The sequence below is a fragment of the Urocampus carinirostris genome, chromosome 20, assembly GCF_059441175.1.
Source record: "Urocampus carinirostris isolate Australia breed hairy pipefish chromosome 20, RoL_Ucar_1.0, whole genome shotgun sequence".
Classification (NCBI taxonomy): domain Eukaryota; kingdom Metazoa; phylum Chordata; class Actinopteri; order Syngnathiformes; family Syngnathidae; genus Urocampus; species Urocampus carinirostris.
In genome coordinates this window covers 28,331,864-28,354,461 of record NC_142368.1, presented here as the reverse complement: position 1 = coordinate 28,354,461, position 22,598 = coordinate 28,331,864, and the positions used below count along the sequence as shown (strand labels likewise).

The following is a 22,598-nucleotide window of genomic DNA, read 5'->3' as shown; positions in this document are numbered from 1 at the left end:
AAAACATAGAAAAAGTAGGATTTACATTTTCACAGTAGCATAAACACTGTCAACAACTAGCCAATGACCACGTGAAGAATTCAAGGACCTGCTATGTTGGATTAGCATGCTAACCATGTCAGAGAATCGGGGCGGCAGTAGTTTAGGAGGTAGAGTGCTCGTCTTGGGATCAAAGGATCCCAGTTCGAATCCCGGCTCGTCCTTGGGTAAGACACTGAACCCCTAATACCCCCAATAAGCAGATTAGCGCCTTAAATGGCTGCAAGGCCGCTATTGGGAAATGTGGAGCACATTGTAAAACGCTTTGGGAAGTCATTGACTTGAAAAGCGCTATATAAATGCAGATCATTTCATTTTCATTTCATGGTCATTTCCTAGAAATGTCTGACAAATTATAGGAAGCAAGTGATTGGAATTAATTATTTCATTAGAACAAGGGTTTCAACCATGCGGCCCGCAGGCTGGATCAGACCTGTCAAGAGTTCCAACCAGCGGGAAAATGTTGAGAAAAGTGAAGTCAAGTGACACACACAAAGACACTCTAGATGTACAGCATTCACTTTCTCTTTCTTTGTCTCTTTTTCTTTCCTTTTTCTCTTCTCCCCTTTTCTCATTTTATATGTATATGAAAAGTAAAGAAAATAAGTATTAAGTAATACCTTGCTATTTTGCCAATTCTCTTACTTAGAAATCATGAAAGCGTCTGAAATTTTCATTGTAGGTGCATGTCCACTGTGACAGAGATAAACTAAAAGGAAAATCCAGATATCACAATGCATGATTTTTTTAACAATTTATTTGTGTGATATAGCTGCAAATAAGTATTTGAACAACTGTGTATCATCTAGAATTCTGACCCTGAAAGACCTGTTAGTCCGCCCATTAGAAGTCCACCTGCACTCCATGTATTCTCCTGATTCAGATGAACCTGTTTGAGGTTGTTAGCTGCATAAAGACACCTGTCCACCCCATACAATCAGTAAGACTTTAACTTGTAACATGGCAAAGACCAAAGAGCTGTCCAAAGATACCAGAGACAACATTGTACACCCCCACAAAGCTAGAAAGGGTTATGTAGCAGTTTCCAAGCAGCTTGGTGAAAAAAGGTCAACTGTTGTAGCAATCATCAGAAAATGGAAGAAGCTAAACATGACGGTCAATATCAATCAGAGTGGAGGTAGAGTGCTCGTCACGGGGGTCTCAATGATTCTAAGAAAGGTGGGAAATCAGCCCAGAATTACACGACAGGAGTTGGTCAATGACCTGAAAAGAGCTGGGACCACCGTTTCCAAGGTTACTGTAAGTAATACGCTAAGACGTCATGAAATCATGCTATGGCACGACAGGTTCCACTGCTTAAACCGGCACATGTCAAGGCCCGTCTTAAGTTTGCATATGACCTTGTGGATGCTACAGAAGAGTCATGGGAGAACATTTTGTGGTCAGATGAGACAAAAATACAACTTTTTGGTCATAATTCCACTAAGCGTGTTTGGAGGAAGAAGAATGAAGAGTACAATCAGAAGAACACCATCCTCACTGTGAAGCATTGCTGTCTCAGTCGGATGCGGAGATTATAATTCATGCGTTTGTTACCTCCCGTCTCGATTACTGTAATGCACCAGTCTCCGGTCTCTCGAAGTCCAAAATCAAGAGCCTTCAGCTGGTACAAAATGCTTCAGCAAGGCTTTTTACTAAGACAAGAAAGTTTGATCACATTACCCCGATTTTATCTAACCTGCTTTGACTCCCTGTTAGCTAAAGATGTGATTTTAAGGTTCTGTTGGTAGTATACAAAATCATGCATGGACTTGCTCCGTCATATCTTTCAAATATAATTTCCCCCTATGTTCCGGTCCGGAGCCTTCGCTCTGAAAATGCTATTCTGCTAGTGATCCCAAGAGCCAAGAACAGATCCCCAGGTTCGAGAGCGTTCTCCATTCGGGCCCCGGTGCTGTGGAATGTTCTTCCCCCTGAGATTCGATCTGCAAGCTCAGTGGAAATGTTTAAATCCAAGCTTAAAAGCCTCTTCTATTCTATTGCATATGAATAACCTATGTTTTATGTTGACAATATCTTTGTAATATTTGCAGTCATGTAGGTTTTAAATCAGGGGATGGTGGCATGATAGTCACATTTTATGAGGAATACCTGGAATGTCAACTGTATTTTATTTTTAACGATTTTGAAGAACAACCCTCGCGGTTATTTTTATTTCTCCACTTATGCAGTCGCGGGTTAAAACTAGTGACTGAGCCATCTGTGGTTTTCAATAATCTGTGGTCAGTGCAGCCCTTTAAGAGTCTTTGTGATTAAGGGCTATACAAATAAACATGACTTGACTTGACTTGACTCTTTTGGCAGAGCATGTTACATAATCTGTGTGATTTAAAAGGAATGTTCTAAAAATGGTTGGAAGGTTTCTCTCTGTTTTTCTTTCCTGTTTTACGGAAGGGTGGAACTGACAATCTAGAGGAACCAGTTTTGACTGGACTATGACGTTCTAATTTATTGGTGTATGTCACAGCTATCAAACGTGCGGTCCACGAGCCAGATCAGGCCCGCCAAGGTTTTTAATTTGGCCCACGAGACAACACCCAGAAAACAACAGGAGAAAAATCTGCTGCAGTTCAAAATATGTCCGCTTGATCATGACGAAGCCAATGACCACTCACAGAGCTAATAGAGGTATCTTACTTTCACTATGTATCTCTCTCTGTCTCTATATCTCACTCTTTTTTCTTTTTCTCTCTCTTTTCAACTTTTTCACTCTCTCTTCAACACTTTCCGTTTCTTTCTCTACAACTTTTTTTCTTATTGACTTTCTTTTTTCTGTCTTTCACTATCCCTCTTCTCCCCTTTTCTCTTTATTTAACTTTCTCACTCTCATACATAATTTTTTCAGTTTTTTCTCTCCCTTCTATTTTCGTGCTTTCCTTTTTATCTCTATTACTATCTTTCTTTTTCTCTGACTCTTTTTTTTCTCACTCTATCATTTTTCCCCTTCTTTTATCTCTCTCTCTCTTGCACCCTCTTTGTTCTCTTCTATCTCTTTTTGTTTGCTTTCTTTCTCCCTGGTCTCTCACTTTCTCTGTTATTTCTTTCTTTGTTCTCTCTCTCCTTTTCTCTTGTTCTCTCTTTCTCATTCTTATTTCTCACCGTCTTTCTTCCTTATTCACCCTCTTTCTTTCTTTCTTTCTTTTTTCTTCATCTTTCTCCTGTTCTCTTTCTCTCTTCAATCTACTAGTTCAGCCCACGTGAGAGTGTTTTTCTATTGTGCCCCTGAAGTTCATGTGAGTTCGACAACCCTGGTATAAGTCATTTAAATGTATAAATAAAGTTTTTTAAAAACATGACAAAGTTATTAAAAGTTTTTTTTTGGACTGGATCAAGTCATTCAAATGTATTTAATATGAATCATAGCTTAGCTCTTGATAAATCTCACCTTATTTTTAACTGTTTGAATGTATTCGTACAGACATTAAAATGTATTCGTAAATTCGTTTATATGTATTCGTAAAAGTCATTTGAAATATTTCGTAAAGTCATTTATTTATCTGTGATTTCGAATGTATTCCTACTACAATCATTCAAGTGTAGTCGTTCGAATGTATTCGTAAAATTGTTCAAATGTGTTCCTTAAGTTGTTTGAATGTATTCATGAAGTTTTTCGAATGTATCGTAAAGTCTTTCAAATGTATTTGCAAAGTTGTTTAGATGTATTCAGACAATCATTCATAAGTATTTCCTGAACGCGCGAAAAATTTCGTTTCCCCTTCTTGTACAGAAATCCCTCGGTTTCGCGGTTAATGGAGGGGGCAGCACCCCTGGCGAAACTTGAAAATTCGTGAAGAGACGTATATAGTGATTTATTACTAAAGAAAAAAACCTTTCACAGACTCAAGTACTAGTTTAACATATAAAAGCCCTGTACTACATAAAAAAAAATGTTTTACAAATAACTTACTTCTGCGCTGTCAAATTATATTCAAAATTTTTTGGGGGTTATTTTATTGCACAACTTTTTGAATTGAGGACCACATCCATTTTACCTTACGGGGCCTTTAAATTGCATTTACCTTCCAATTCTTTAATACAGAAATCGAACTTTTTTAGAAAAGCGCCATGGAGCTACAGTAAGACCTCGGTCATCGCGGTTAATGGGGACCAAAACCACCCGCGATACGTGAAAATCTGCGAAGTAGCGGCGCACCTTAAAAAAAAAAAAATAAATAAATAAAAAAAAAAAAAAATATATATATATATATATATATATAATCTCATCTCACTCAGTAGCCTAGATGGTAGTGTGCCCGCTTTGAGACTGGGAGGTCGCTGGTTCGCGCCTCGGCCGAGACATACCTAATTGGTATAATGGCGGCGCCCTCTGTTGGCTGCGGCTGCATCGACTCGCTACAACGGGTCGGTGTATCGACATTTCGTTCTGTGTACATTGTTACAAAGAATGACAATACAAAGGAAATTATTTATTATTATTATTATTATCTCATCAGCCGTACCGCTTATCCTCATTAGGGTCGCGGGGGGGCTGGAGCCCATCCCAGCCATCTCCGGGCAGTGGGCAGGGGACACCCTGAACTGGTTGCCAGCCAATCGCAGGGCACACGGGGACAGACAACTCACTCGCTCATTCACTCCTAGGGACAATTTGGACCAGCCAATTCACCTGAAATGCATGTTTTTGGAATGTGGGAGGAAACTGGAGTGCCCGGAGGAAACCCACGCAAGCACGGGGAGAACATACAAACTCCGCACAGGAAGTCTGGAGCTGGATTTGAACCCACGCAGGAGGTTCCCATGACATGAACTGTGCCGCACAAGCGCTAACCACTGCGCCGCCGTGCTGCCCTATATATATATATATATATATATATATATATATATATATTATTTTTTTCAATTATTATTTTTTAGACCCGGTTAATGGGGAGCAAAACCACCTGCAAAAAGTGAAAATCTGCGAAGTAGCGACGCCCCTTCAAAAATCTCATCTCATTATCTGCACCGCTTATCCTTATTATTTGCGAACGAGCCCCTAAACCGCAGCGCGGGTACTTTCGGGCGCGATACGCACGACACCGCGACAAGCCGAGCGGGTCCGGCACTCCGCGCGCAGGCCGGCCTGTCAGAAGCGCAGAATACCCCCCAAAGACCCCCATGTGGCTCCTGTGAGGGTTAAGCGGGTGATGAGGTCAAACTCTGTTTGCGATAGAAAGCATCTACCGTATTTTCCGCACTATAAGGCGCACCTAAAAGCCTTTATTTTTTTCAAAAGCTGACCGTGCGCCTTATAATACAGTGCGCCTTATATATGGATCAATATTAAGTCGCAAAGTCTTGCAACTAAGGCAAGCAGCCGCCGACTAGATCTTCCCCCGAAGGCGAAGTAGTCCGCGGTGTATGCTGGGATTTATATACCGGCATTTCATTTCCTAACCAATGTGTCAATCATCATTTGAATCAGTCACTATTGGCTAAAGTTATTCGGAGGTTAAGGGGGCGGATCCTTTTTATCATTTACAGGTTCGCATAGGCTAAAGGGGCGAAACAAAGCCTGTAATTGGCCGAAAAAGATGAATGTGAATCACAGTTGGGTTGCACTACGGCATAGAGAAAACATGTTTTACTATTCTGTATTTGTAAATATTTTACTCTCCTGGATTTACTACACTCACGGTTGTAAGAAGACCATGGTTACGTATCATTAATGAACGTGAAGGCTGCAAGAGAACTTAGGTGAGCTATGCGGCTTTATATTTTCCCGTTATCTTGTTTTAGAACGATCTTGAGGTTTCTGTGATGAGTCTATTTTTAAACTAAATTCAATTCAAAGTGTTTATTGTCATATGCACAGTAAAGAACCCCGTTTCCCTGCCCAATAAAATTCTTACTTTGCTGTCCACACAGTTGCCAGCAAAAAATAAAATGGAAATTAAGAAATGTTGGTTTGGTGACATCGTACAGACACTGTTTCCGTACATATCGGAGACACGTATTTGCTTCTTTGCAAGCTTTCGGAATGTTAAGGGGGTAATAAGTTTGACTGAACTATCTGACTGTTTTGTCGACGTTCCCGTTGTAGCGCCTTATAATCCAGTGCGCCTTATGTATGGAAAATATATGACCAAAAACTATTTTTTGGGGGTGCGCCCTATAACCCGGTGCGCCTTATAGTGCGGAAAATACGGTACCTCCTTTTAGCTAATCAGAATGCAGGGCAAAATGAAACTCTATCTAGCATTGAACCAGCGCTGACCAAAGTGCGAAGTAGCAAAGTCCATGTATCCATTGTCTTCCGCTTATCTGAGGTTGGGTCGCGGGGGCAGCAGCGTTAAAAGGGAAGCCCAGACGTCCCTATCCCCAGCCACCTCCTCCAGCTCATCCGACGGGACCCCGAGGCATTCCCAAGCCAGCCGAGAGACATAGTCTCTCCAACGCGTCCTGGGTCGCCCCCGGGGCCTCCTGCCGGTGGGACATGCCCGGAACACCTCCCGAGAGAGGCGTCCAGGAGGCATGCTTATTTGATGCCCGAGCCACCTCAACTGGCTCCTCTCAACGCGGAGGAGCAGTGGCTCTACACCGAGTCCCTCCCGGATGACTGAGCTTCTCACCTCATCTCTAAGGGAGAACCCAGCCACCCTGCGGAGGAAATTCATTTCGGCCACTTGTATCCGGGATCGTGTTCTTTCGGTCATGACCCAAAGTTCATGACCATAGGTGAGGGTAGGAACGTAGATCGACCAGTAGATCGAGAGCTTTGCCTTTCGGCTCAACTCCATCTTCACCACGACGGACCGGTACAGGGTCCGAATGACGGCAGACGCTGCACTGACCCGTCTGTCGATCTCCTGTTCCATCCTACCCTCACTCGTGAACAAGACGCCAAGATACTTCAACTCCTCCACTTGGGGCAAGACCTCCTCCCCGACCCGGAGGGAGCATACCACCCTTCTCCGACTGAGTACCATGGCCTCGGACTTAGAGGTGCTGATCCTCATCCCGGCCGCTTCACACTCGGCTGCGAATCGCTCCAACGAGAGCTGAAGATCACGGCCTGAGGAAGCCAACATCACCACGTCATCTGCAAAAAGCAATGACGCAATGCTGAGGCCCCCAAAACGGACTCCATCCCCGCCAAGGCTGCGCCTAGAAATTCTGTCCATAAGAGTTATGAACAGAATCGGTGACAAAGGGCAGCCCTGGCGGAGCCCAACCCTCACAGGGAACGTATCCGACTTACTGCCGGCAATGCGGACCAGACTCTGGCACCGGGCATACAGGGACCGCACAGCCTGAATAAGACTGTGCGGTACCCCATACTCCCTAAGCACCCCCTACAGGGCCTCCCGAGGTCGAATGCCTTCTCCAAGTCCACAAAACACATGTAGACCGGACAGGCAAACTCCCATGCACCCTCAAAGACCCTGGAGAGTGTATAGAGCTGGTCCACTGTTCCACGGCCAGGACGAAAACCACACTGTCCCTCCTGAATCCGAGATTCGACTTCCTGGCGGACCCTCCTCTCCAGTACCCCTGAATAGACCTTACCAGGGAGGCTGAGAAGTGTGATTCCCCTGTAGTTGGAACACACTCTCCTGCTATTTGGTGCATAAGCACAAACAACAGTCAGGACCCGTCCCCCCACCCGAAAGCGGAGGGAGGCTACCCTCTCGTCTACTGGGGTGAACCCCAACGTACAGGCGCCGAGCCGTGGAGCAACCAATATGCCCACACCGGCTCTGCGCCTCTCACCACGGGCAACTTCAGAGTGGAAGAGAGTCCAACCCCTCTCGAGAGGACTAGTACCAGAGCCCAAGCCGTGCGTGGAGGTGAGTCCGACTATATCTAGTCGGAATTTCTCAACCCCACGCACCAACTCGGGCTCCTTCCCTGCTAGAGAAGTAACGTTCCATGTCCCAAAAGCCAGTTTCTGTAGCCGGGGATCGTCGCGCCAAGGACCCCTCCCTAAGGCCGCTACCCAGCTCTCTGCGCACCCGACCCTCTGCCCCCTCCTACAGGTGGTGAGCCCATGGGAAGAGGGTCTCACGTCGTCCCTTCGGGCTGTGCCCGGCCGGCCCCCGTGGGTAAGGGTCCGGCCACCAGGCGCTCGCCAGCGGACCCCACCTCCAGGCCTGGCTCCAGAAGAGGGCCCCGGTAACCCGCGTCCGGGCGAGGGAAATTGAGGACCAACGTTTTGTCTCATCATAGGGGTAGTAGCAAAGTGTCTCTGTAAAATCTTAATTCATTGGAACATGTTGTTTTAGACCAGGGGTCAGCAACCTTTTCGGTGTGGAGTGCCACTTTCAAATTTCATTGTAAATAAGTGTGCCACACCAAGATTAATGACTCACACAACATTTTTTTAATATCCAACAAAGCTGTCATTTCACACCAGTCCAAATATACAACATGGATATACATTTTAATCGTATAACTCAGTGTTTTTCAACCCTTTTTAAACCAAGGAACACTTTTATTTATAAAAACGTTCTGAGGCACACCGTCCCTTTGAAAATGGAGTTATGTCAAATATTTCACTGGACTACCTCATAAGCATATAATTAGTATATAAAAAGAAGAAAATAATACTTAAAATAAAAAAGAATGATGTGCTTTATGTTTTTATCTTTAACCGCATTGTTGAACAAATTAAGTTATTAAATGTACTGTGCTACCTCAAGAGCAGATAATTAGCACATAAAAAGTATATAAAAATCTACTTCCATCTACTGATATGGATGACTATTACAGTTCCTCGTCTGAAGATTGCAAAAATACTGAATAATGGCCTGATTTTTTGGAAAGATAAAATTGGGCAAATTCCAGCGGCACACTGTTTGAAAAACACAACCAATTTATCTTCCACTATTCTTGTTCATCAATCAACTAAAAAATGAATGTCAATAACAAGTGGAAAGGCCTGTAGCCATCCATGAATTCAACTTTTTGCCCCAAGAATCACCCAGAATCAACCATTCTTCATTAACAATAAGCTACAATCAAAAAACAAGTGCTATGGAGAGCTACCATACCATTCATCAATGATATCTTGTTGCAGAAAATATCAAAACTTAAAATAACAGCAGCAAAAGAGAATGAACGTGCGCGCACACACACGCACACACGCGCTTTTTAAAATATTCGCCATCAGTAAATGGTTTTCTGTGCTTTGCTATGCAGTGAGCAATGTGATTGCTTGTGTTTTAGTAGTGACAACGGTTTTCAGGGTCTGTGTTTGTTTGTCGTACCTGGACAAAGCGCATTTTAATGTCTCCGCCTTCACAGATTCATCCTTGAATTCAAGTTCATGTTTCGTCTCGTATTGACGTTTAACACTTGCTGTGCGAGATACAACGCTCTCGAGGCATAATGCACTTAACAGCACGGTCATTTTTTGCACAAAGCCTCATTCGTCTGTCCACGCTGGCCGGAAAGAACGAGATGTTTTCGCTAGAGAAGCTGTCATGATTTGTTCATTTATCGCAGGCGTGTTGGCTGGATTAAAACATGAATCTGTCCTCTGCGAGGCGCCGCGCAAGCACACACTGAAACACAGAGCAGAGGGGCGCTAACGTAAAGCCTCTAAATAACACGGCGCGCAACTGAAAATGTCTAAATTCCAGGTAAAAATGTGTATTTTAGAAATATAAATCATTATTATTTTGCTGTGCGCTCGCGTGCCACTGGTTAACCCCTCACTGCTGGCACGCGTGTCATAGGTTGCCGACTGCTGTTTTAGACAATCGAACAAAGTAAATTTGTACCTAATGCAAAGTGGATTAAGTGTTTCGCTAAAAAGTCGTTCAAACATGTCGGAAAATTGTGAAAATGTAAATCGATACTTTACAGTATTATGTGGAAAAATTTTGTCTTTCGCATTACACCCAAGGTTTGTACACTTTTCACTGCCAAATTCAAGCACTTTACAAGCGCTTTCTTGGTCAATTTTTCCTGTTCCTTCAAAGGAAAAAAGTTCAGAGCCCATCAAAAAAAAAATTGTTGTTGACTTTGTTGACCAAAACAAAGTTGATATCTTGCTGCTAGCACATACCTTTTGCTAGTTTGAGATGTTCCTATCCGGGATCTTTCTTTGTCAATGGGCTGCTATATCCGACATTAATTCTGACAATCTTTTTTAACAATGCACGTGCAGCTTGGCTATGTTACACTTGTTTACAAACATGAAAAGGGCTATAGATTTTGGGTAATTAAATACGAAAGATAAAAGAGAAAGAAATAACTTTTTGTATAGAGACTAGAAAAATGAGCAAAATTTTGACTCATTTTAATGAAACAGATTGCATTGAATCTTTCAATCGACTGCTGATCTGTGTCTATATTGGTTAAAATAGAATTGTAAATAGTTGTTTTTTTTGCATTTTATTGTTTACTTATATCACTGAAGAGTTAATATTTTACATTTTTATTTCATTGCTTTGCCGCTTCAAGGATTTTGTATTGTTCGACTTTAAATCTTTTCGTTGAGTAAAAAGCTTAAATTGTATTACAAACATTTTTGTAGAGCTGTAATTTATATTTCATGTGTTTTGTAGGGATCGACTGCAAAACATATGAAATAATTTGGTGCCTAAGTTATAAAATGGTTGGGTGGTTGGTTGGTTTATTGTATACCTTAACCACTAGCGTTATCGGGGCACCATTTCCTGAGGTGTGTTTTAGGCAAGTACAGCTTGGTGGTACCCATCCCAATCCAGGCCAACATATTTTATCTCGAACCAGGGACCTTTCGCGTGTTAGGCCAAGGTGCCAGCCACTCCACTTATTATTAAAAAAATATTTTAAAAAAATAATAATCAGCGGAAAGAGACGGTTTTTAAAAGCCATCCGCTTGGGTGTGACCAGTGGGGAACGATGCAGCCACATATGACAACGCCATAATGACATGCCACCAGAGCAGGCCAAGTCAAGTCACGTTACATTTATTTTAATAGTAATCAATCACAAAATGTCTCAAAGGACTGCACAGATAACAATGACACCATCTTAAACCAACGTGCGGTCAAGGAAAAACAAAAAAAAATTAAGCATGCGGAAAATAAGAAACCTTGAGAAGGGGCCTCACAAGTGGTAATCCCCTCCCGCAATTGAACTTCAATGATAAAATACATAGGTAATATGTAGAAATGTGTCCATAAAGTGCACAACGGCAACAACCCATTTCTGTCGGCTGGTTGATGCAGACGTGCTTGTCGGTGTCATTTTCACACACTTTTTTTGTAAATTTTCAAGCACGTCACCCAAATTCAAAGCATTTTTCTGACCTTAAAAACACATTAAAATTCAAGCATTTTCAAGGATTTCAAGCACCTGCATGAACCCTGTACACTATATTTTATAATCACTTCGAAGAAGTCCTTGGTTACAACTTTATCAATGGATTTGATACCCCTTTTATCTGTTCCAAACTTTTAACTCACATTTGTATTGAACACTCATGAAGTAATTTCAAAACGAGCAGGTTAGGTGACAAATTAAACAAACGCCTTTGATCTCAGTCAAAGATACTGATCCGCTCCAAATAGCGTGCCTCAAAATGCAAATGATCTTTAGGTGACTCGTTAAAGACTTTGTACTGAAGTTTTGTTCCAACTAAAATTAGAATTTTCAAATTGTCCCTCAAGGCTAAATGACATGCGATTCAGGGTGTGTGGAAGGAAGAGGAGCTGACTCGTTTTTGGTATGACAGTGTCACAGAATGGAGCAGGAAACAGGAAAAAAGGGCCCATTTGCGTAGACGTACTCACAATTTATTGGGGGAAGGATGAGGACGGTGCGCACACCCGATCCGGAGATCGAGGGTCGAGGAGTAAATTAGAAATCCAAACAAAAGAAAAGTTGTCAAAAACAAACAAACGGATCATGCCAAAAACAAAACAGGATCCAATACGGGCAGATTCACAGAACTAGGTATTTAACAGGTTTTAACAGAAGTCTCACGCAGTTTAACCAGGTTTAACAAATGTTCCAGCAACGCACAGTAAAAAGGAGCGCGCTTAAGAGCAATCAGTCCAATGCGTCTCAGCCGGTGTCAAGGGGTGGGGCCAGCTGGGCGCCATGACAACCGTGCAGGACATGACAGAATCCCCCCTTCAAGGGACAGCTCCTGAGGTCCCAAAAAGAAACAAATACCTCGGCCCCCCAGAATGGGTCGACGCTCCCAATGAGGGCAACCCCACTCCCTCTTCTGAAAACGCAGGAACGGGGAGAGGCAGGGGCAGCAGGCGGACGAATCGGAGCGTCGAGCTGACGAATCAGACGTGCGGACGGGTGAATCAGGCAGGCGGACAGGTCGACAAGCAGGCATGCCAGGCAGACGAATCGGAAAAGTCGGGCTGGCGATCGGCGGAGTCGGACTGGCTATCGGCGGAGTCAGACTGGCGATCGGCGGAGTCAGACTAGCGAGCAGGGGAGTCAGACTGGCGAGCAGGGGAGTCAGACTGGCGAGCAGGGGAGTCAGACTGGCGAGCAGGGCAGTCAGACAGGCGAGCAGGGGAGTCAGACAGGCGAGCAGGGGAGTCAGAAGCCGACAGGCGCGGCGTTGAGGCCGACAGGCGCGGCGTTGAGGCCGACAGGCGCGGCGTTGAAGCCGACAGGGACCTCGGACAGCTCGACGCCAAATCTTCCCGGAAACCCCATTCGAGGCACAGCAATGGCCATGGCGAGCGGGGCCGTGGTTCGAGAGGGAAGGAAAGGTGACGGCGCGGCCGGACAAAAGACCCAAATTTGCGCTGGTGTGAGCATCCGCTGGGTCCAAAACTGCCTGGAACGTTCTGTCACGGAATGGAGCGGGAAACAGGAAAAAAGGACCCATTCGCGTGGACGTACTCACAATTTATTGTGCGAAGGACGAGGAGGGTGCGCACACTCGATCCAGGGATCGATGGTCAAGGAGTGGATTAGAAATCCAAACAAAAGAAAAGTTGTCAAAAACAAACAAACGGATCAGACCAAAAACAAAACAGGATCAAATACAGGCAGATTCACAGAACTAGGCATTTAACAGGATATAACAGAAGTCTCACAGAGTTTAACCAGGTTTAACAAACATTCCAGCAACGCACAGTACAAAAGAGCGCGCTTAAGTACTCCAAGAGCAATCAGTCCAATGCGTCTCAGCCGGTGTCAAGGGGTGGGGCCAGCTGGGCGCCATGACAACCGTGCAGGACATGACAGACAGATACGAGGTATCCATTTTGAAACGTTGACATCAAGAAAAAGATAAATGCTATACATATTTTATTTTATATATATATATATATATATATATATATATCAGTGTTCATTTTACCTCTAAAAAGTGATGGGTCCCGGGGACTCGCATGCTCAAAAATCTATGGGTCCCGACAGAGATCTATGGGTCCCCAAAATTTAATGTGCTCCATGCCCTTACAAACTCGTATTTTCCCTTACAAAATACAAAACAATCTTTTTTTTTCAAACATGTTTATTTATGTAGTTTAAGATGTTATATTGTACATGTGTTTCCTTATATCATATATATTGTTAATGAACATTTTGTTGTGAGACACTGAGTTGCTCGACATGAATGAGGTTTATTATAAAAAAAAGTTCAAAAATGAAGTAGTTTGGACGTTCGCTGTAGAAGGAAAAAATACATGCAAATATAATTAAGTAGAGTAATACATTTTATTCAAATTATTCATTCATTTTTCTGCATTAAATTCGTGTTGGTAATATACTGATTAAAAGGGATCACCACAAACCTGTCTTTTTTCATTTTCTCCTTTTGTACTTCTTTTTTTCTTAACTTCTTTATACAACATAATCATTCGTAATATAATGCATCAAAGCAAGTGAGCCGTTTGAGAGTCATCTCTCTTTAATGAGTTGAGCCGAAAAAGCCGGTTGTCTGAAAAGAAACAGACTTTTTACTCAACTGGAGATCGGCGTGCAGACGAAAACTCAAACCGCGAGACCAAAACAATAGCGGATCTGCCTCACGAAAAGTTTGGAGTGCGGTAAATATTTGTTAAAAAATGATAATGACAATTTCGTGTCAAAAAAGTTGCGTCCCGGGGACGCACGTTGATTTGACACGATGCATCCCCAGCAAAAATAATGCGTCTAGGACGCAGGGACGCGGGCAAAAAGGAACAATGATATATATCTCATCTCATCTCATTAGCTGCACCGCTTATCCTCAGTAGGGTCGCGGGGGTGCTGTAGCCCATCCCAGCAATCATCAGGCAGTGGGCAGGGGACACCCTGAACTGGTTGCCAGCCAATCGCAGAATGATATATATATATATATATATACACATTTATTCATTTATTTTTAATTATTGGACGGACTTTGATGATTTGATGATCTTATTGAATGGTTGTTTACAAAAAATCTTTAGAAAAGATGTTGCTAAAGTTACTCAGTACTTGAGTAGTTTTTCCATTTTTACTTTCACGCAAATCATTATGTGCAAGAATACTTTTTACAACTACTTCAGTCATTATAGTCTGAAGTATCAGTAACATTTTGGGCTACTCTACCCACCTGTGCTATGTTGGTTAATTAGAATCAGTTTAAATGCGTTTGCTTTACTTTTTTCTCGGTAGATTGACAAATTACCATCAACGGCAAGAAGAAGGGTTGGTCCCCTTGACATGCAACTGCAACATGGATAGAAATTGGCGACACTAGCATTTGAAAAAAACCAGTGGAACAGGAAGGTGCGAAACGAGTTCACTTCGATGACTGCGGAATTTCCATCACAGAAGTTTACCTAAAAGGTGTTAAACATTCGGTCCACGGGCCAGTTCAGGCCCACCAAGGATTCTAATCCGGCCCGCAAGACAACAATGAGAGAAGCACAAGAAAAAAATGAGCTGCACTTTAAAAGATTTCCACTTGGTGTTGCCAAAGGTGGGTGGCACTCACAAAGACACTCTAGCTGTACAATATTTGTGTCTCTGTCTAGCTTTTCTCTCTCTCTCTCTCTCTCTCACACACACACACACACACACTCTCTTTTTCTTCCGCTCCCTCTTTGATCTCTTTATCTTCCTTGTCTCTCTTTCTCTCTCACTCACCCGCTCCTCACTTTTTCTCTCTTTCACTGTCCTTCTCTCTTTTACTCTGTTTGTGTGTCTGTCTTATTTTCTCTTTTTTTCTGTTTGTCTCTTTCTTTGTCTCTCTTTTCTCATGTAGCCCCTAAACTAAAATGAGTTTGACAACCCTGTTCTAGAAGATAATTCCCAAGAATTAAGTAACAAACAGTATTTATACTTGAGTGTAAAGATTGCACATTTCAGGAAAGGGTATAACTTCATGATAAATGTTTATGGTGTCTGTAAGAGACGGTAAATAAAAACAATGCACCTAAATTGAGGACTTGCCCATTGTTTTATTTCCTAAACAATGAGCATGGTCCTGTTAATCTCTGGGGACTTCAATCACGTGACTCTGGATACAACACTACCTGCTTTCTTCCAGCATGTGGACTGCAACAACATGGGTAATAGGACTATTGACCTCCTGTCTGCAAACTTAAAGACGCAGACAGTGCTACTCCACTGCCTGCACTGGGGAAAGCAGAACATACCCTCATTCTGCTTAAGCCTCACTACAAAGCAAAAAAGTGAGGAGTCGACGAACAACCACACAATCATTCAGGAAGTGGTCAACTGAGGCAGAGCAGTCTCTAAGAGATTGCTTTGGATCTACGGACTGGGATGTACTGCAAGGGATCAACAGTGGGGACATTGAGGAGGTGGCAAACTCTATCTATCTATCTATCTATCTATCCACATCAACTTCTGTATGGACACTGTTGGACTGTTGGTCCTGTAAGGATACGCTGCTATGCCAACAACAAACCCTGGATCATGAGCAACATCAAGAGCCTTCTGAAACAGAAGAAGAGGCCCTCAAAAGATAACGATCAGCAGGATCTAAAGCGAGTGTAGTGGGAGCACAGAGTCCTGCTCTAGGAGGCAAAGGAGCAGTACAGGAGGAAGTTGGAGGAGAAGCTGCAGAACAACAGTATAAAGGAGGTGTGGGAAGGGATGAAGACCATCATCGGCGCAGCACTAAGCAGGGTGCAGCCATGGAAGGAGATGTGGGGAGAGTTAACCAGCGGAACAACTTCTTTAACAGGTTTGACCACCCCTACTCGTTCTCAGCCTGGAGTACTGCAGCTCCCCGTCTAGCTCCCCCCCACTCCCTCCTAGACACCAGCAAGGAGGATTACATCTTCCCCCCACTCAAGATAACTGCAGCCCATGTGGGTGGAGAGCTGAGGAGGCTGCGACCCAGCAAGACAGCTGGTCCAGATGGAGTATCCCCCGGCCTGCTGAAAGCCTGTGCGTTGGAGCTGGGAGACCCTCTACAGCGCATCTTCAACCTCAGCCTGTAACAGGGGAGGGTCCCCTAGCTGAGGAAAACATCCTGCATCATCCCAGTACCAAAGAAACCACGACCTGAGGAGCTCAACGACTTTAGGCCGGTCGCCCAGACATCACATGTGATGGAGACCATGGAGCGGTTGTTTCTACACCACCTGAAGCCACAGGTCGGCCATGCTATCGACCCTCTGCAGTTTGCCTATCAAGAGCAGGTGAAAGTGGAGGACTCTATAGTCTACATGCTACACCAATCCTTTTCTCACCTGGACAGGGGCAGGGGTGTTGTGAGGATTACTTTTTTGGACTTCTCCAGTGCCTTCAACACCATACAGCCTCTGCTACTTAGTTTTAAACTGACAGAGATGGTAGTAGGCTCACACCTGGTGGCATGGATTACGGACTACCTGAGAGGCAGACCCCAGTATGTGAGATACAGGGGTTGTACATCTGACACTGTGGTCAACAGCACGGGAGCGCTGCAGGGAACCATGCTCTCTCTGGTCCTGTTCACCCTGTACACGTCGCACTTTCAGTACAACTCTGAGTCCTGCCACATGCAGAAGTTTGCTGACAACACTGCTATCCTGGGATGTATCAGGAGTGGGCAGGAGGAAAAGTACAGGAAACTGATCCAGGACTGACGCAAACCAAATGCACCTAAGACCACGGAGATGGCGGTGGACCTCAGGAGGCCTAGACCTCTTCCGCTACGTGTAACTATCAAAGGAGAATGTGTAGAGTTTGTCCAGACCTACAAAGACCTGGGTGTGCAGCTGGACAACAAACTGGACTGGACTTCCAACACAGAAGCTCTGTGTAGGAAAGGACAGAGCCGACTGTACTTCCTCAGAAGGCTGGCATCCTTCAACATCTCCAAAAAGCTCCTGCAGATGTTCTATTAAACTGTTGTGGCGAGCGCCCTCTCCTATGGAGCAGAATCTTGGGGAGGCAGCACTAAGAAGAAGGAAGCCTCTCTGAGTAAACTGTTGAGGAAGGCGGGCTCTGCTTTGGGCACAGAGCTGGACAGCCTGACAACTGTGGCTGAGAGACGGGCACTGAACAAGCTGCTGTCAATTATGGACAATTCACTACATCCACTACACAGAATCATCTTCAGACAGAAGAGCAGCTTCAGTGACAGAATGCTGTTGCTGTCATGTTCCACGGACAGACTGAGGAGATAATTTCTCCCTCATGCCATGAGGCTCTTTAACTCCACCCGAGGGAGTAAAAGTCCACACTAAACCCCAAACTCACATTCACATTGTAGTTTACTCTGTTTTTATTTTTATTACAGTGTCTATTTTTTGGAAGATTATTTAAATGCTTGTTATTCTACATGTTGTATTGGGTATGTTAGTATTCAATCTCTCTTATTTTATTTTATTTTTAACATGAGGATACTGCTGGAAATGTGAATTTCTCTGCGGGGATGAATGAAGTATCTATCTATCTATCTATCTAAATCGTTCATCTAATCAGTTCAATCAGGAGGAGTGTTCTGACAGGTATCAAGTAGGATTTTGATAATTGAGTCTGATATTTCAAGCGTAGACGGTGCAAAACGTACCTGTTCAAACACAACTCTGCCGTATGCGCTTGGCAAGATGGCAAACTCCAACTCTGAGTCCAAGGCGTTCACATTAATGTTGACCTGTTGAGGGGTAATACAAGAAAGTATACATGAAAAAATTCTCAATTAATCTGAAGAATTTAAATCAAATTTGATGTATTGTCAAGACAACTTCTACTCCATCCATCCACAAGCTATAATGTTTTACTAATTTTGATCATTTAAAGTATAGCGATTATGGGTAGTAAATAAATTATTTTAACAATTTATAGACCAATTGAATCAAAAAGCTGAGTTTATTCTTTCCAAAACTCGTCTCGCCTTTTGGGAGCACAACATACATTTTTAGATCATGTCAAGAAAATGGATGAAAAACCTTGTTTAGTGATTCTGAAGAGTGGCTACACACACTTAAGGTGAATTCTTTTTACCGTTTTGATAGTTCAATATACTTTAATCAAGACAGACACATTCTTCGATTTATGGACTTTTCTTTTACTAATCATATACTGAAGAAGATAGTAAGAAAGTAAAACAAAGAACACTAGAAGTTGAGAACTTAAACTGGCACCATTTGGATGAACAAAAACATTAGCTTGATCATTATGTTACTGTATTTTGACAGAGTTCCCCCTTTAACGTCACACCAATACTTAGCAACCACGAGATGTTCTGCGACATTCTGCTTTTATAAAGATGATGGCCCAGTCTTTAGGTCCTCGGCTCTAGAGCGATGAGGAATCCTGGTAGGCTTGAGAGGACCATAGGATACAGAGTGTTGAAGTGTTGACTGGTGGTGGCTTGAGGCTTCTCTGAGGTAGCTGGATTTATCCCACTGGTTTGGCCGCTAGCTTGATTAAGCTTGGCTGCTGACTTGGCAAGGCTCTCTGGCTGCCCATTGAGCTGAGACTTGGTCAGGACCAGCCAGGGCGGCCTTAGTCCAGTTCCTCCTGTTAAGACATGCCCTCTTGCTTCTTGCTAGCCAAAATTCAGATTGCCCTTGCGAGGTGAGACGTGTACCAGCTCTCAGTTCTGGTCTCCTGGGAGGGGCGTACCCCCTGTGGTGGAGTTGTCACGGCAACCCTTGATGCGCAAATGCAAGATAACGTCCCTCTCCCCTAACTCACATTCAACCAGTATCAGTCCAATAACTTATCTATCTGATTGACTTAAAACACATTATTCACTTCACATGTCTTGACAGGGTTTAAACATTTTCTGACATTGCAAAGCGGAATTCTGACCAAACGTCTACAGAAGTTTTATCAAGAAATAATAATGTCATCTGAAAGATGTTTTTATTCTTCTTTGTCTTTTAAATCAAAAATATATTTTTTAGTTACATTCATATAGCCATCTATTTTCTGCACCGCTATCCTCACTAGGGTTGCGGGTGTGCTGCAGCCCATCCCAGCTATCTTCAGGCAGTGGGCAGGGGAAACCTTGAACTGGTTGCAAGCCTATCATTGCAAAATAACCCGACATGCATGTTTTTGGAATGTGAGAGGAAACCGGAGTGCCTGGAGGAAACCCACGCAGGCACGGGGAGAACATGCAAACTTTGCATGGGGAGGCTGCGGTAGCAGGAGTTGAACCCTGGACCTCTGCACCGTGGGGCTGCGCGCCAAGCACCCATTCACCATGCCGCCAATACTTATGAAAGAGGTTATTTTTTAATCTGTCATTTTTCATACATGAGAAAGCATGTGGCAAAATTATTTACAAAGCCTATTACCGTAAATTCCGGACTATAGAGCGCACCTGATTATAAGCCGCACCCTCCGCATTTCAGGAGGAAAACCGATTTTGTACATACACAAGCCGCACTTGTATATTAGCCGCATGCGCCCTCATTGCATAAACGCTATACAAACACAAGATTAACCCTTACCCGATACAGTGCAAAAAACACAGCCGGCTAAATGAACAGAAAATGATACCAGTACTTGAGATTTAATGCAGACCTGCAGAGTCCAGGTGCCCGTTGAAAGTATTTCAAGGAAAAAAGTGAATATTTCCAAAGGTAAGGGTGGGAAATATCCACTATTGTCGGCCGCGTCCACAAACATGTCTCACCTTTACTCCACTTCCCGTCAGCCCACGTTTGCCCCGCCCCTTCTTTCTCATTTGCTCGTACAAAACATATCAGAATAAGTTTCTAAAATAAATACATTACCAAAATATACAGTTGCAAATACATAATATACATGGTTACACATATTTACAAAGAAAGACGGTACACCAAGAGAGTTTTCAAAGCTTTAATAATAATATTATAACTTTCATCCCAAACCGTGCCTGTGAAGGGTAGCAAAACGCTACTAGCAACACGCTTGCAACTCAGTAAACAGCTCTGTAAAAAAAAAAATTACTGTACTTGTATTAAGCACGGTAAGCCATCCTCATCTTCCTACTTATAACCGACGTAATCAAAGTCATCTTCTTTCAAAATGGGAAAGAGACTTTGTCATATGAGCGTGGTCGCACACTCCCATATTTAAAAACACGCTAGCATCACGCTCGTAAAGTAAGTCCTATATCGGACTGCTCGAATGTGTTTAGCTTGAAAGTTGCGAAATGTGCCTTTCTTTTTGCAATTTTCATAATGAGAATATGTCTACGCTAATTTAATTTGTGCACAAGCTAAGTAATTGCAGTTTAAATCTCACCTTTTGTACTCGACCTCCGCTGGCGGCCGTTAGAAAAACTACATAAATTGGCCGCATCACTGAATAAGCCGCAGGGTTGAAAGTTTGGGAAAAAAGTAGCGGCTTATAGTCCGGAATTTACGGCAACTCAAAAAAGCCGGAAAACATCCGCTAACACACAAGTGTCAAAAAATGCGGCCCGCAGGCCACCTCAGGTTTTAGCTGCAGTTTTAAATATATATAAGTGATGTTACCACTTGATGCCCCTTTTGCAAAGCAACTGGAGCTGGATTTCTCTCTCTCTCTCTCTCTCTCTCTCTCTCTCTCTCTCTCTCTCTCTCGCATTCATTCTCTCTCTCTCTCTCTCTCTCTCTCTCTCTCTCTCTCTCTCTCTCTCTCTCTCTCTCTCTCTCTCTCGCATTCATTCTCTCTTTCTCTCTCTCGCACTCTCTCTCTCCTTACCAGCCTCTCTCTCTCCTTACCAGCCTCTCTCTTTTCTTTCTTTTTCCATTTATCTTTCTGTCCTTTTTACTCTCCTTTTTTTACTTTCTCTTTCTCACTCTCTTTCTTGCTCTCTCTCTTTCATACTCACTTTTTTTCTCTTTATCTTTCTTTATCCATGTGCCTCTCTCTTTTATCTTTATTTCTCTCTTTTCCATCTGTGCCATTCTCTCTTTTTTACTCCTCTCTCTTTTTCCCTTTTTCCTTTTTTCACCCTCTCTATCTTTTCCCTCTTTCTTTCTCACCCTCTCTTTCTCTCCCTTGGTCTCTATCATTTTTATCTCTCTTTCTATTTTCCTTCTCTGTCACTCTCTCTTTCTTTCTTTTTCTTTTTCTCCCAATCTCTGTGAGTTTTTTTAGTAGTGGCCCCCATCTAAAATGAGTTTGACACCCCTGCACTAACAGAACACTACGTCAGCATCATTCATCCCCGGTTTATCGTAAATGTCTAGATGAGACAACTAGGCCAAGGCCGTGACCCCGCCCACAACTAACCGGCTTACATGTCGCCAGAACGACAAATCTGATCGAAGCGTCTCATCCCCACGCAACTGAAAAGACTGCAGGAAGGATGCAAGTTTGGAAAAATTGGCTTCATACAGCTTAAGGCAAGGTCAATTCAAAAACATTCAAGTCCTTTTTTTTTTAATGCTTTTTGAAATCAAATTAAAGATCAAGTCAACAAAAAACCTACAGTTGAAACAAACAAAATGAAAAAACGCAAATATTTCTTACAGACAATATATGGTGCCTCATACACATTACCTGGCACAGCTTTTAGCCACGGTGAAAACCGTTCTCATGAAATGGACACTTTCCCATGGTCAAAACTAAACGTCTATGTCCCAAGTTTCTATGTGTATTGTGGGCAGTGTTGGGCAGGTTACTTTAAAAATTAATTAGTAAAATTTACTCACCACTTCTTCCAAATAATAACTGAGTTAGTAACTGAATTACTCCATTATTGACACCGAAAGTAATTATTTCTGTTACTTTAACAATAAGTTGTATGTCAAAGAATTTGAAGTTTTCTGAGCAAATACAAAACACTATGGTAAAGTTTTTACTGGAGTTTACTTGAAGTGATGGGAATTCTGACTATTTTTAGGGAACTGTTTTTTTTTTTTTTTTGACCTGCTCACTAAAAAGAGCCAGGTCCCACGGGTACGATACATCTCTTCAGGTTGTTTTTGTTGCTTTAATCCCTATATTATCAATTAAAATGTAACAATATGCACGGAATGACTTAATAAAGGGGGCAAATTAAGAAAAAAGGACAAAAATGGAAAAATTAAACAAAAGGAAAAGTACAAAAAGGAGGGGCGACAGTTGCTCAGGAGGTAGAGCGCGCCTGTTGAGATCAAGAGATCGCAGTTCGAATCCTGGCTTCTGTGTTACCTGTCGAGGTGTCCTTGGGTAAGACACTGAACCCCTAATGCCCCCAATAAGCATGGCTGCACGGCCGCTATTGGTGT

The 22,598-nt window shown here is 43.0% G+C and overlaps 1 protein-coding gene across 3 annotated transcripts in view; it reads right to left on the bottom strand.

The window, feature by feature from the left end:
- The window catches only part of ezrb (ezrin b), a 77,312-nt gene that overhangs the window by 49,234 nt on the left and 5,480 nt on the right, over nucleotides 1-22,598 (bottom strand). For all 3 annotated transcript variants that reach the window (XM_088324648.1, XM_088324647.1, XM_088324646.1), the window contains exon 3: nucleotides 17,972-18,055. In XM_088324648.1, the coding sequence (XP_088180774.1) occupies nucleotides 17,972-18,055 (84 nt within the window). The remainder of the gene's footprint in view (nucleotides 1-17,971; nucleotides 18,056-22,598) is intronic.